The 15,803-nt window shown below is 41.7% G+C and overlaps 1 protein-coding gene across 1 annotated transcript in view; it reads right to left on the bottom strand.

Annotated features, from left to right (window-relative positions):
• Positions 1-15,803, bottom strand: part of LOC147727217 (cytochrome P450 1A4-like) — a 288,726-nt gene that overhangs the window by 251,945 nt on the left and 20,978 nt on the right. The window contains exon 2 of the mRNA XM_086961267.1: positions 5,184-6,015. Coding sequence (XP_086817393.1) covers positions 5,184-5,999 — 816 coding nt within the window. The 5' untranslated portion in view covers positions 6,000-6,015. The remainder of the gene's footprint in view (positions 1-5,183; positions 6,016-15,803) is intronic.

Raw genomic sequence — 15,803 nt, 5'->3', positions numbered from 1 at the left:
CTCATGACGAACACCAGCCGTCATGCACTACGGTGCTCGTGTGCTGATGACGGCTGGGGTTCGTCACGGCCCGCCCCTGTTCGTGCTGTTTACAGCACACCAGGGGAATCGCGGCCGCATCGAAGGGGTTAAGACACCTTACCACAGAAGTGGCGGATTAAACCCTGCGGAGGCCCCTAGGCAGTTGACAATTCGAGACCCCCCCTCCCCCCACACCACCACCCTCCCTGCAAATTATCTCCTACTACATGTTTAATTTTACTAACCAACAATTATGATAAACCACTACATTTCATTAATATAGTATTTTCTCTATAGCGACTTTAATGTAAAGTTTTCGTTTGTTTGAGTTGACTCTTTTTTTCCATCTGTTGGAAACAATTTAAGAAAGCTTTATTGTAATTTTCATTCAAGATCAAATCAATATTATTTTCATCAGTTGTTGCTGGGCCCCTAAGAGGCGTGGGGCACATAGGCTGGTGCCTACTTTGCCTATTTGGTAATCCGGAACTGCACCCTAGATCGTAAACCGGGTACTTGAGCATTTTAACGTCACATAAGATTTTTCCGAAATTTAAATGTGGGACCACAGACAGATGCCATTATAAAAATTTCGAAACCAGCATTCACATTTTGTGGTACCTCACACATTAATTAATGTTGTACAAACAAAATAATATTTATGCAATATTAAACAACAATGTGTATGTTATAATGCAGCAGGCACCAGAAGAATGTATTGTCTTTTATTATAGCAAGCACAAAAAAAAAACAACTGCTCTGAAGTCACAAGGATATGGGTGATTGGAATAATATTGTCTCACTATCCTTTAAATACTCTGTACAGGAAAGTATTAGAAGCCAAATATTAGACAACAATCAGAGGTATCTAAATTGGGTGCATATCAATTGGGAGAACCCGTTTACCAAAGAGTCTCTAAGCGGTAGCACAACAATGTCAGTCGTCAGAATACATATAAATGTCTGCACTCCGTAGCATATATCATTTGTGTTATAAAATGTTAGCTCAAAAAATTTCCTTTGTATACACAAATCAAAGAATTCCATGTAACATTTATTCTTCATTTTGTTTTGTCTACTGGGTCAATCACTCTAAGACTTCATAAGGGCTTTGATAAAAGTCTTGCCTCAAGGATTTCCGAAGCTTCCTATTCCATATCTGAGAAGAGACATGCCATCACTGGTAGCGTAAGTTTAGGATCACCCTGGGCATTCTTTCCCACCACAAACAGGGAGCAGTTTCTGGGGAGCACATTGCTTCCCGCAATAGCAACCATCAGATAAACCTAGAGCTGCTGATCTCGAGACCTAGCCCTCCCAATGCCCCTATGCATCTGGAAAAGTGCCAGTTAATGATAGTGTCTTGGAATGTGGCTGGGGTGAGAACAAAGCTGACACTTCCACACTGGATCCAATTCATGGAATCCTTTAATATCTATCTACTCCAGGAAACCTGAAGTACCACTCCATCGTATATGCTTGGGTTTGTAACAATCCATCATCCAGCCAACAAAAACAAAGTTGGTCGCCCTTCAGAGGGATCGTTAGTTTGGGTGAAGATAGAGCTCAACTGCCAGGTTTGTGAGTTCTCCTGTAACAGCCCCGATTTTTTGGCTATCCGCCTAAAGGACAAAACAGGCAGCACCTTGGACATTTTTTATATCTATGCGAGAGGAATCGGGGGTGGCAGATCTACCACCCTGCAAGATCTCAAGGAGCTCCTAGGGGCAAGGCGCTCCTCGTACCCCTTGATTCTATCAGGGGGCGTTAATGTCACTTTCGAACCCCATCGGAAAGAGAACAATAGCAAGGAAAGAGAAGAAGATGACTATTGGCTAGTCCCCTTAAAGTGGCACAAGCTGATTCTAGATGAGGCCAAGCACCAGGCCCTTAATTACGAACTAGTTTTAGGTCTGCTGGACTTAAGGTCTTGCTCGAGAATTTGGAAGGCCAGGAACTTATTTCTCTTAGACATTCCAGCCTCTTCAAAAAACTGGCTGCTCATTTTAACAAACCTTTATCACATCCACAGCACAGCCACTGGGTACCAAAGCAGACCGTTTGGTTTAACCGTGAGTGTAGGCAACTTAAACAACAACTAGCGTCTTCCCTTAGATCCCACTCGAGCAAGACAGTAAGAGACCTGAGATGGGCGTATAAGAAAGCTCAAGCAAGAGCAAAATTAGAGTGGGAAGATAATAGGTGGAGGCTAATCGGTGAGGCATGTGCTGCCAATGATTCTAAACTGTTTTGGTAGATAGTGTTGTGTGGGGACGCCCATAGGACCTCTCAACCAGCCGGTAATATAGCAATCTCTGTCCGACAAGACCTCACCGTGAGTTGCACGCTATACAAGAACGATTGACATTTGACATTTGACATTTTAAACTTTTGCATGCAGATTCTTCGTCCACAGATTTAGACCAACACAAGCTTGCCCTGCCCTTGATCTATACTAAGGAGTTCTTTACTAAAGTAGAAATACAGACTTCTATTAATTCAATTGTTCAAGCAAAAGCTGATGGAATTCTCGGCGACTTGTTTTGACACAATAAGGAGAATTGGTCAACCTATATTTTGATTTTTTTAAATACTGTTGCAGCAGGAGCTCCAGTAGCTCCATCATTGAATGGTGCTGAGGTGATTCTGATATATTTAAAAAAAGGTGACAGATTGTCCCCTACCAATTATAGACCAATAAGCTCTATCAACTCTATCCAGAAAGTGGTCAGTAGAGCACTACTGAATAAGAAACAGTTCTGGATCAGTGAGAATACCATTCTATCCCCATTCCAAGCAGGCTTTAGAGCCAAAAAGGGAACAATTAATCAGGTCTATTGCTTAATTCTACTCTCATGGAAGACAGTGGTCACTGGCCAGGGTAGCCTATATGTGGCTTTTATCGACCTTAAAACAGCATTAAACCTAGTTCCCAGACATAAATTGTGGTAATGTTTAGCTGACATGGAGATACCGCCGGTGATTCAGTCTATGGTAATCCGCCGTCATGATGCAAACTTTGCAAAAATCCGTTGGGGAGACCAAGGGCAGTTTACTGATCCCATACATGTCAATAGGGGCATCCGCCAAGGATGCATCTTAGCTCCCACACTGTTTTCATTATACATGAACAGTGTTGTTCAATTTTTTGCAGCAGGATCCTTCCGGTGCCCCAATGCTGGGAGGTGATAGGATCACGACATGTCTGTTCACGGACGACACCCTGCTGGTGTCAAAAACTCCTGGGGGATTACAGAAACTGCTTTCCCGTTTTAAAGATTCTCTGAAAAGCATGGTCTCGAGATCAACACCACTAAAACTAGACCATCTCTGGCGGTACCTTACTGGAGAGGGCAACCGCCTTTGAATAGTTGGGAATAAACCTCTCTCAGACCATTTTTTGGAAGCACCATGCGGCTAAATCCACTTTGAATCATTCTTAAGTAGCTGGGGCTATAAGTAAAGAACAGAGCTCCTCCCATAGCAAACCAGTGGCGGTGCCTCTAAAGTAAGTGCCGCCCTCTATTGAGCAGAGCTGTGGGGGGTTGACAGGATGGATGACCTTTCTTGGGCTGAGAATACATTTCTGAGGAGTCTAGTCCAACTTCCCAGAGTGCCCCTCTTCATCCCCTAAAGTTAGAGCTGGGCAAGAAATCCATTGTCGACAAGGCAAAGCTCCGTCCTGTGCTATTCTACTGGAGAATATGGACAACTCCTGAGCTAAGCTCCTATGCCAAGGCACTTGAAGAAGTTATTTCACTAGACAAACAGACCAAACTAGGGTGGCTAAAGAATTTAAAGCATCTGCTAGCTGACATTGGGCTTGGGGATCTGTGAGAGCATAGGGACCTCGCATCAATCTCCTCCAAAACTCAAATGAAACTGCAGGGCTGGGTCTCCCTCCAAGTTGCTGCTATATCTAATAAGGGCCAGTAAAGTAATACATTTACAGACTTTAAGTCCATTTCCCTCTAAGAATCTTTCTTAGATATCCTTAAAATCCCACTGGACATGAAGCTGTATATGCAGTTCAGGTTTGGCACGCTTCCACTCAACGTTTGCACTGGCTCATGGCGCGATACTAGTGTAGCTCCACTGTTCTGCCGTCTATTCTTTGCCTGCCCTGCCTATTCTCACCCCAGACCTAAGTGAGTTATACCCCTATGTAAACAACTGGGGATCCGAGCCCACACTCAAGTCCTGCGTATATTAAGATCTGTTTCTAGACAAGATATTGCTTGTTCAGGTGCAGAGTTCCTGGCCATATTTGGAGCATAGGGAGGAATCTACTGCTAAGAGGAGGAGATTGTTAATTTTGCATTTTATTGCAAAACTTTTTGTATTAAATAATTACATAGTACTCCTTGTGGATTTTTACATGTTTGTGATGCAAGTTGTCCTAAGTTTCGGGGACTCAGAGAGACCAGGAACTTGTAATTAGTTGCAGTACGGGCCACGTGATTCGAGGAGAACCCATTAGTGGGCTTTTAATTTGTAAGAATGATTAGTTTTAATTAGGCCTATGCACGGGCTATGTTTTATTATTTTATCATTTATATTTTTTGTATGGAATTAGCTGTATATGTGTTTGGTAAATTCGGTATTGCACTTTATGTCCCATTCAACTTTGGACAATGGAATGTATGAGTTGATTGGCATATTGTACTTTTATGGTCAACTACCGAATAAAATGACTGATGATGAAAGGTCTTGTACTTCCTAAATCCCATATCTCAAATGCTCATTTGACTAAAAGTCTTAAATGTACACTCAGCCTGTCAACCTGTAATCAAAATGCTTTGACACCAGTCCCAACGTTTCGAATGATATCCGCTTCAATATCCGCAATTGTACCTTACTTTAATGGTTAAAATTCAAATTGTCATTAGGGTAAGGATATACCACAGCATCCCAAAGTTTAACTTGCACATGGTTTTGACACCAAAGCATGCAAGCTGTTGTGTGCAGCCCTTTTTATGCTTAAGAACACCAATGGACTTGATGTTGGGTGATGGTGATAGCGGGAGGCGATGGTGAAGTTGAATGTTAGAGTTAAGAGATAAGGAGTGCCAATGAGACGTAGTGAAATGAGAATTGTGTAACTACGCGTCTAGTACAGAAGAGAAAACAGTGTATTTAACAGGTACATGGTTAGTTCTTACCTTGTCATAAGTTGAATAATGTTCCTTTACGCATTTGGCAATAAAATTGTTAAAGTTTGTATAAAAAGTACGTGCCGACTTAATAGCAGGAAAGGGAAAATAGCGCAAACCAGGTATGTAATCTGCAGGATTGGTGGCACTTGCAGCTTTTAAGAAATCAGAATTTAGCTTGAGTAGTTGAATGAATTCTGCATCATTATGGTCATACCTTTTGCCAAAACAAAGGGCACATACAACATTGCCAACTGCACTTAAAATAGAACTGAGTGGATTGAAACTCTTGTCCTTAGACGACAGCCCTAAAAACATCTTTACTAGTTCAGAAGCTTCATCAGAGACATGTTCTTCAAGAAGGCAAGAAAAAGTGGATGATTTTGCTTCGGACTTTGCGAAAGTTCTTAGAGAATTCTTGGCAATTTTTTTTTGAACTTTCCAACTTTCTCCCACGTCTTCCGAGAAGCTCATGCTTTTCCCTCCGGCAAAGAAGGAAAACGTTATCATTTTTGGCCTGCCTGCAAACGTGTCTCCCTTTTTCAGCAGTGCCTCCTTCACAGTCTCGAAGCCGCTGAGAACTACAACTGGTACAAACCCTAGTTTTAATTTTATTACATCTCCGTATGTTGCCCTCATTTGAGTAAGTGGTAGATGCGGATACTCTCCAAGCTGGAACAGATTTCCCACAATGGGCCACCCCCATGGTCCGGGTGGAGATGGATGCTTCCTATTTATACCTTCCATGAATTTCATGAAGAAAAAAATAATCACAATGGCAAGGAGGGCACAGGTTACTGCTGATGATGAAACTTCAAGAGCCATGTTTACGAGAGACGATCTGAAACATAAAATGGTGCTTTTTAAATTATGACTATTTAAAATGATTCTATATACAATATGCTTAGTATAGAATGTTTGTTAGTTGACATTTAATGTATAAATAGCATTAACATTTCCATTCTGACTATATGTATCATGTGCTGTCAGAACATGCATGTCCCCATAAACAAAACTGTAACCAGTGGACCAATGGAAATTGTATTGGTATTTCTTTTTACTCTCTCTCTAGCCCTTTCTCTCGCTTTCTCTCTCACACGCACACTTTTTTTCAAGCCTGTCAGACGTTTTTATGAGGCCTATGTCAAAAACAAGATGTGGAGCTTACAAAACACTTCTGTTTTTTTGCCAGGTGTTAGGATAAGCTGATTCTAAAGTCTAAATTATGAGATAGGAGGATTAGGTGTGGGTATTCTATATGCTTGAAATAACATGTCTGACCGGTATACATACACTTAAGTCAGTCTATGCGGAGTTTTTGTCCCTGGGATGGGGAATAACATATGGTCCCAGCACCAGAGATATATACAGAGAATTACTGGTTCCAAACCAGAACCCGGAGCATGGACGTCATTTAGGGGTCAATCCTGCGACCCCTGGCATGCCCCTTGTGACCACTGGGACTGCCTTTGCGACCCCTAGCGTCAGCAGTGACAAAATCAGCGGCAGGAACAGAAGCAGCTCATCCTTATGGAGATCGATGGGAGGCTTCTCTCCCCTCGTTTTTTGCCAATGTTTTATTATACTAATAATGAATAATATTTCATTATTCACGATTAGTTTATTCAAAAATAAAGTCCAAATAGCTGGAATATGGCCTTCTCTGGCAGCTGAGGTAAAATATACAAAAAATGATTTTAAATGGATGTGTTGTGTGCGTGTGTGCAGTTTTGAGTGTGTTTATGTAAGAAAAAGTGTGTGTATGTGTGAATGTGTGTGCATGTGTAGGTAGAGTGTGTGTGAGTGAGTGTGTGTATGTGTAAATGCATGTGTATGTATAAACATATCCATGTGTGAGTGAACGTGAAGGTCAAGGGGCATGTGGCTACCCCTGGCATTTTGGTGAATTGACGTCCATGACCCGGAGTTCCCATTCAAATCAGGTCCCATTTAAAACCTTATCTAGACAGCAGTAAATGAGACTGGGGATGGGGGGGGGGCTCTTCAAGAAGTAAAGTGGAGGGCATCGGGAACTAAGTGAAACTTGATCTGGCAGGAAGACTCATGCCTGCTGCGACTTCCCTGATCACATTTTCCAGCTGGTAAAATCAGGCCCGCTGTTCTCCTGCCTGATAAATTAAATTCTGTTCTGATTCATTGTAAATTAATATACATTTTGGAAAGAAGACCAGAACAAACTCGATTAGACCAATTCATATGCAGCAAAATGTGACAAGGGTGACTGTAGTACAAACATACAGTGCTTACAGGCACATGCATCAATTCATTCCTATGGTCCTTTAAGCCCATAGGAATGAATAGGGAGGCATTCCTTAATTGCGACTCGCAATTTGCGAGTCACAATTAAGGAATGTTTAGAAATCACACATTTTTCAGCAATTTCTTCATGCATAGGCTTTTGCGATTTCTTAATTGCGATTCCTTAAACATCGCAATTAAGAAATTGGAAAAGCCAACAGTGATGCATGTGCCTATTAGAGTGTGAATATATTTACAACTGTGAGAAATTGGGTAACTGATTAAGGGGATTGAACCTTACTGAAGCAGCTACCACAATTCTTGTCAGGGTGAAACACAATCAAACCCCAAATTAACCTGTGCTTAACACTCATGTAGCTTCTCACCAAAGCAGTCAGGCTTAACTTAGAGGCAATGGGTAAAGTATTTATGCAGTACTTCAAACAGTAATCAAGTGAAAACAGAACACAAGAAAAATGCCACATACATTTTGAAAAATAGAGTAAAATGCATTACATTTTTTTAGACTAAAACAACAAAAATTCAATCAGTTTGTTACGCTAGTCAGTCATTTTATAAACTTCATACTTACATCAATCTGACTATACTTTTGTGAATAATTAACATAGTCCTTTTTAAGGGGATGCTGCCTATGGGAACACACTTGGATGCAGCTAGAGTTTAAACATTACAATATTTTCCTTCTAGCTGCTCCTACTTCTAAATTAGTCTTTCCTAAATGGTTGAGGATGCCGACGAGTTTGAGTCCCAGTAGTACTCATGGGCTCTCTTCAGGGCTTTGACTTAGTGCAATCCAAAAAATAAACACATTATTCTATTTTGTAAATGATTTCTACCCCCTTCTCGGTGTCAGCTGTGTCAGTTATCATGAACGCTGCACGGTACCTGTTTTGTTATCTTACGTGTAATCTTTTTACTTTTAGGTCAAGCGCTCTTCTTCACAATTAGTTTAAGGTCAAATTGTATCCATTGACCATCCTCTCTGAGGTATGAAAGTCAAGGGGTACCTTTAAGCATCTTGTTGCCAAATTTATTATGAAGAAAGACTCTAAGGGGTTATTCAAACATATTACTTAGTTCAAACCGGCATCATTTATTGATATCATTTATAAAGCGCTCTATCACCAATCAGGCATCCTGGCGTTAACATCAAAGCTGACGTGTTATCTGTGTTGGAAATACCATGCTGCAACGTGGGGAACCATTATTGAATTACGGGTCTATTTCTTTCTACGGCCAAAGGACAGACATTCAATTAGTGGCACATCTAAAGGTAAGCCGCTTTACACTGCAGGGAAGAAAGGCAAAAAGCTTACTTGTTAGTCAGAGAAACAACAGCATTCAATGCTCATACTTCCAAACTGCAGCACTCGCAGTTACTTGTGGTTTTGACTGACCTTTAACTGTTCCCAGTTCCGATGAAATCGGGATAGCTTTCTGGGCGATGTAGTGGTCCTGTCCAACAGGGATACTCCTGGTCTCTTAGTCAAGATTTTGGTGACACTATTGAAACTCAGTGTGCCTTTAAACATATCGAGCTTTCAGTGGCTTTCGACTATAGCGGACAATCTGAATAACCCAGTTACGGTGTTTATTTATAATGCATTCTGGGAGTTGTGGTGATTAAGTACGGAATGAGAGTTAAACCCTGGATAATTCTGACATCTCGTTCAGGCAACTGTGTGCGCTGTTGAATTTCAATATTAAATATGCCTCCTTCTATAGCAGGTATGCTTCTATGTTTCCTCCTCATGGATTTGGCTTAATACGAGAAAGGGCGGTCCATTTTAATTCTTTCTTGCTGTGTTTCTTCTCAATAAAGTGAGTCACCATTGGGGCCGACATCACAATCCTCGAGCGGTGCTGCACAATGCATTGATTCACTTGCTGGTTGGCCTTTCGAATGTAGATTTTTGGACAAGGCCATGTAATAGCATACACAACGTTTTTTGTTTTGTACTTGGAAAATTCTTTATGAGTTCATTTCTGAGTGCTATGTATGAATTCAAATCCTTCAACTGTAAGTTCACCAGCTAAACAATTGGCACACTTAAGGTGCCCCTCAATTGGTTTCAAGTTCCATTAGGCTCATAGATCTTTCTTTTGGCTAGGCATTGCAATCTCTGCCCATACAATGGGTTGGCCAATGCTTGCATTCTTTTTCATGGCAAATATTGGTCACTGGAGAGGGTATTCCAAATTTTGGAGAAGATGCCAGTTCTTCAGGATGATTTGGCGGAAATTATTAGTATGTGGGCTATAGGTTGAAACACATCCCAATTTCTCCAAGGGCTGTTTAGTCTTTTTTGTTAAAAGATCTTCTTGTGGGGTGTACCACGATCTTTTAATTGTGTGCTTGAGGAATTTTCTTGGGTATCCCATATGTTTCAATGGATCACAAAACGTTGTGCATGAATTTCAAACTTTTCTTTGCGGGAGCAGTTTCTCCTGATTCTCAATAGTTGACCATATGGCAAATTATCCTTCAAGTTTCTAGGTTGGAAACTCTTATAGTGAAGAATAGTGTTTTTATCTGTCGGTTTCCTATGTAAAGTGGTCACCAATTAATTTCCAAGGGGTACAACTTCAACATCAAGGAAAGTCAAGTTTGTCCTACTTTTGGTTATACTGAATTTGATGTCCTTAAGCCTGGAGATTAACCCCTTAGATGCTGGTGACGGAACCATTCCGTCATCAGACACGGTTGAGCTGTGCTGATGACGGAATGGTTCCGTCACGACCACACCCATTATTATTATGGCCCAGCACAGGGGGAAAATATCAACAGCAGCGATGAGGTTAACCACTCGCGGAACATTTCTAGGTTTTCTTCTGATTCATTCCAGAGGCACCACATGTCGTCAAGATACCAATGCATTGTATCAAATGTTCTTGAAATGGGTTCCCTTTGAAGATGAATCTGTCTTCGAATCTAGCCATGTAAAGTATCGCCATCTCTGGAGCAAAGAGACAACCCATTGCGGTCCCCTTCGTTGGAGTAAAACGTATTTTCAAACTTGAAGTAGTCTTTCTTGAGTGCTATTTCTGCTAATTGGGGTATAAAGTTAGTTGGAACCCTGCGAGGACGTGTTCTGGTCTCCAGATAAAGTTCAATTACTTGTAAAGCCTAATCTTGGGGGATCTGTGTGTAGAACGAGACCCCGTCAAAAGAAAATAGCCTTTGTTGCGAGTGGTTAAATTCTTAACCTTCTTTTTTGTTGATGAAGTCTGTTGTGTCCCTCTGATATGAAGGGATGCATTTCAAAAATGCTTTAGAAAAGTGTCCACATACTTAGGATTCGGTTCCATCAGGGAATCACATCCCAATACGATCGGTCTTCCATGTGGCTCCATTAAGTGCTTGTGAGGTTTGGGTAAAAAATAAATGATTGGGGTCCTTGGAAGTCTTTTATACTAAAAATCAAACTCCTTAGGTTCCAATATTGCTTGTTCAAGCCCTTCTTTGAGTATCTTTGTAATCATGCCCTCTATCTGCCGTGTGGGGTCCTCCTTGATTTATCAGTACCACTCCTGATTGTGGACTTGACTTCTACTCTCTGTCGCGAACATCTCTTTTGGCCAAACCACTACTGCACCGCCTTTGGCAGATTTTATGACTATCGAATCATCACTTTTTAGATCTTGATTGGCTTTCTGTTGCTGCAATGTCAACTAATTGTTCTTAAAATTCTTTACGCCTTCCAGTTAGTGAATTGATGAAAGGACCACTTGTTCAAAGGCTGTAATTCCTTTGGGAATATTATATGAGGGAGGAGGGACACATTTTTATTTATTGGCTAAACCTGAAGGTTTGCTAGTCATGGTGCTTTCTTTGCCAGCAAAAAAGGTTTTTAAGTTGATATTGCAGAAGAACTCGATGGCCTCGATCTTTAGTCATGTAAAGACAGTGCATTTTCCTCGTACAGACTTGACTCCTAGCTCCAAGACTGATTCCTCTACCTTAGTCAGTTGTTTATTGGATAAATTGACAATAGACATTGGTGTTCTGTCTAGTAGAACTGTCGCCTTATTCTCATTCCCAAGAATTTTCCAACTGCAAAACAAAAAACGTTGTGTACGCTATTACATGTCCTTGTCCAAAAATGTACATTGGAAAGACCAACCAGCAAGTGAATCAACGCATTGTGCAGCACCGCTCGAGGATTAAAATAAAGGAGATATCAGCCTAAATGGTGACTCACTTTATTAAGAAGAAACACAGCGATAAATAATTAAAATGGACTGTCCTTTCTGTTATTGAGCCAAATCCATGGGGAGGAGACATAGAAGCATCCCTGCTACAGAAGGAGGCGTACTTCATATTGAAATGTAACAGTGCGAATAGTGGCCTGACCGAGTTGTCAGAATTATTCAGGGCTTAACTCTCATTCCGTACTTAATCACCACAACTCCCAGAAATGCATTATAAATAAACACAGTAACTGGGTGATTCAGAATGTTTGCTATAGTCGAAAGCCACTGAAAGCACTGCATGGTCAAAGGCATGCTGTGTTACTATAGTGCCAACAAAATCTTGACTAAGAGACCAGGAGTATCACTGTTTGGACAGAACCACTATATTACCCAGAAAGCTATTCAAATTTCATCAGAACTGGGAATAGTTAAAGGTCAGTGAAAACCGGAGTAACTGCGAGCTCTGCAGTTTGGAAGTGCGTGCTTTGAACGCAGTTGTTTCTCTGGCTAAGAAGTAGACTTTTTGCCTCTCTTCACCACAATGTAAAGCGGCTTCTCTTAAGACGAGCAGCTAATTAAATGTCTGCTCTTTGGCTGTAGAAAGAAATAGACTTGTAATTCACAAACGGTTCCCCAAGTTGCAGCATGGCGTTTCCAACATGGATAACAAATCTGCGTTAATGCCGGTTTGAACTGAGTAAGATGTTTGAATAACCCCTTTGAGTGTTTCTTCAAATTAAACTTGGCAACAAGATGCTTAAAGGTACCCCTTTGACTTTCAGACCTCAGACAGGAAGTCAATGAACACAATTTCAACTTAAACTAATTGCGAAGAAGAGCTCTTGACATAGAAGTAAAGAGAATACACGCAAGATAACAAAACAGGTACTGTGCAGCAATCAAGATAACTGACACAGCTGACACTGAGAAGGGGGTAGAAATCATTTACAAAATAGTATGGTTTGTTTATTTTTTAGATCACACCAAGTCAAAACCCTGCAGAGAGCCCCATGAGTATTACTGGGACTCGAAAAGCGTCGGCATCCTCAACCATTCAGGAAACACTAATTTAGGAGTAGGAGCAGCTATAAGGAAAAGATTGTAATGTTTAAACCCTAGCTGCGTCACAGTTTTTTCCCCATGGGCAGTATCCTCTTAAAAAGGACTATGTTAATTATTCTTAAAAGTATAGTGGGATTGCTGCAAGTATGAAGTTTATGAAATGACTGACTGGTGTAACATTTTGATGTCTTGTTCATTTAGTGTTGATTATTACATTTTTTATGGATAATTTGCTTTATGTATCTTTTGAAACAAAAAGTGTTCTCTCTATCTCTGACACATATGATAACAGAAAAATTAAGAAATTAACAATATAAAGAATAGTTTAATAAATAACCAGGCCAATGAAATGAGGTATTGGTTCTTGTCTGTTTAAGTAGATAACAGCAGAGGAAGTGGTAGCTAGGCATTTTGTTGTGCAACTTTCTAAAAGTAGCATTTTTAGCATTTTGAGAATTGTGATTTGAAATCCAACTTTGCCAATAAAGAGGGTTTTAAATTACAATTCTTTAGACACTAAACTCGCTATTCCTATCTGCTCCCAATTAAAAATTAGCACTTATTAAATGCAATAAGGTAACCTAATGTTATCCTATGGGAGACTAGGCAAGTCAGAACTGAAAAATTACTTTAAAATGTATTCAATACCAGGACATGTAAAACTTAAATGTACATGTTCAACTATATAAATTCACTGCACCCCGCTATCTGGGCTTCACATGACCTACCCTAGAGTTGACTTACATGTAATAAAAAAGAAAAAGAAAATTTTAGGCCTGGCAATCTTGCCAGGTCGAAATGGCAGTTTAAAACTGCACACAGGTGGCAATGGCAGGTCTGAGACATGTTTTACAGGCTACTTAAGTAGGTGTCACAATTAGTGCTGCTAGCTCATTAGTGGTACAAAAGGGGGTAGTGGTGAAAAAGGGGGGTGGTGATGGACGGAGCATCTGAATCAATCAAACACTCACACCCAGTCAAAAGATCTGGGTTTAATCCATCACCATTCTTTAGCCCACTCTGCAACCCCAGTTCAGACATGGCTATATGCAAATCAGTCTGACCCTGTGCCTCATGGGAACAGTCCAGCCCGAACTGCCAAACCTTGTCTTCCCTGGACCGGAAACAAGCTTCTGAGGACCGGTTTCTGGCATTCCAGCCGTCTTCAGCCCGGCCTGCTTGAATCCAGTGGCAAAGTGAGCAAGGGACTCACGTCTGAGCATACCCTGCCACACTTATGGTGGCCAAAAGCGGTACAAAAGGGGGTGGTGATGGACGGCACAGGGTCAGACTGATTTTCATATAGCCATGTCTGAACTGGGGTGGCAGAGTGGGCTAAAGAGCGGTGATGGATTAAACCCAGATCTTTTGACTGGGTGTGAGTGTTTGATTGATTCAGATGCTCTGGCCATCACCACCCCCTTTTGTACCACTTTTGGCCGCCATAAGTGTGGCAGGGTATGCTCAGACGTGAGTCCCTTGCTCACTTTGCCACTGGATTCAAGCAAGCCGAGCTGAAGACGGCTGGAATGCCAGAAACCGGTCCTCGGAAGCTTGTTTCCGGTCCAGGGAAGACATGGCTTGGCAGTTCGGGCTGGACTGTTCCCATGAGGCACAGGGTCAGACTGATTTGTATATAGCCATGTCTGAACTGGGGTGGCAGAGTGGGCTAAAGAACGGTGATGGATTAAACCCAGATCTTTTGACTGGGTGTGAGTGTTTGATTGATTCAGATGCTCCGTCCATCACCACCCCCCTTTTGTACCGCTAGCTCATTAGTAGCAAATAATGTACAGATCCTGGGTCATGGAGTACCATATTACTAGGGAGGGAAACGACTGCAAAGCATACAAAATGCCTCTGCACGCATGATCCTCAACATCCCCCGCCACAGCCAGATCACACCCCGCCTGAGAGACCTGCACTGGCTCCCCGTTATCAATTGGATCACCTTCAAGCTCCTCACCCACGCACACAAAGCACTCCACAATATCAGACCAGCACACCTCAACAAACGACTCACCTTCTACACCCGAACCGCCACCTCTGCTCCGCCGACCTCGCCACCGTCCCCTGCATCCAGAGAGCAACAACCGGCGGGAGATCATTCTCCTACCTCGCCGCCAAGTCCTGGAACACCCTCCCCATCCTCTTATGGCTGACTGAAGACCTACTCACCTTCAGGGTAGTGTGAACTAGTACAGAGTCCCTTTGTGTTCATTCTAAAAGTGAACCAAAAGGGAGGGTTTATGGATGTTTCAACCCTGTCTCATTGTTTAGGTCTCTTCAGGACGTCGTCATCTGACTATCGCACCACGTTATTTGGCAATACACTTCCAGAATTCAAGAAAATATCTGCTCAAAAGAAGTTTTTATTTCTAGGCAGAGCAAACATCTGCTTCACTATGCTGCCATTCTCAATGTGGAAGCTGGATACTTCCAGCGCTACCAGATGAAATTGTCTTTTGAGCAGATATTTTCTTGTATTCAGGAATTTTTTCAGTATGCTTTGGCACTGTGGATTTAAACCATTAGTGGTAATTGAGGTATTGAGCAAATGACTTGGAGATTCATGGAAGGATTCCTCATTTACCACACACAACTTACTTTCCAAAATGAACTGTCACATTTTAGGACCAACAGAAACTATGTTCAGTGACTCCTCAGTTTCCTTTCTTAACCCCTTCGACGCTGATGACGAGCTGGGCTCGTCATGGCGTAGCCTCCTCGCACGCTGATGACGAGCCCAGCTCGTCACGTAAAGTGCGTTTCCGCAAAACCCAGCGTGCGAGCGGAATTCCGCTAGCGCGCATGGTGTTAATGAACTCCTTGAGGCAACTGTGTAAAATGGTCTGTGAAAAAGATAAGCAAAGGGTGCTGGTGTAGTGTCTCATTCCAGCACACAAGGCAGAGTTACCTTGTAGAGACCTTCCTGTTATTTAATGTTCTTGAATGCACTGCAGCCTCCTACACAATCATTTGAAAAGCTCTCTCGCACCAAACGATAGGTTCTGTAAGCAACTCTGTACCACCGTCTAGCAGTCTACTAAATCTAAATTCTTCAGAAAGTGAAAAATGTAGCATGGAAATTAT

This window comes from Lissotriton vulgaris, chromosome 3_1, assembly GCF_964263255.1.
Source record: "Lissotriton vulgaris chromosome 3_1, aLisVul1.2, whole genome shotgun sequence".
NCBI lineage: Eukaryota > Metazoa > Chordata > Amphibia > Caudata > Salamandridae > Lissotriton > Lissotriton vulgaris.
This window is presented reverse-complemented; position numbering and strand designations above follow the sequence as displayed.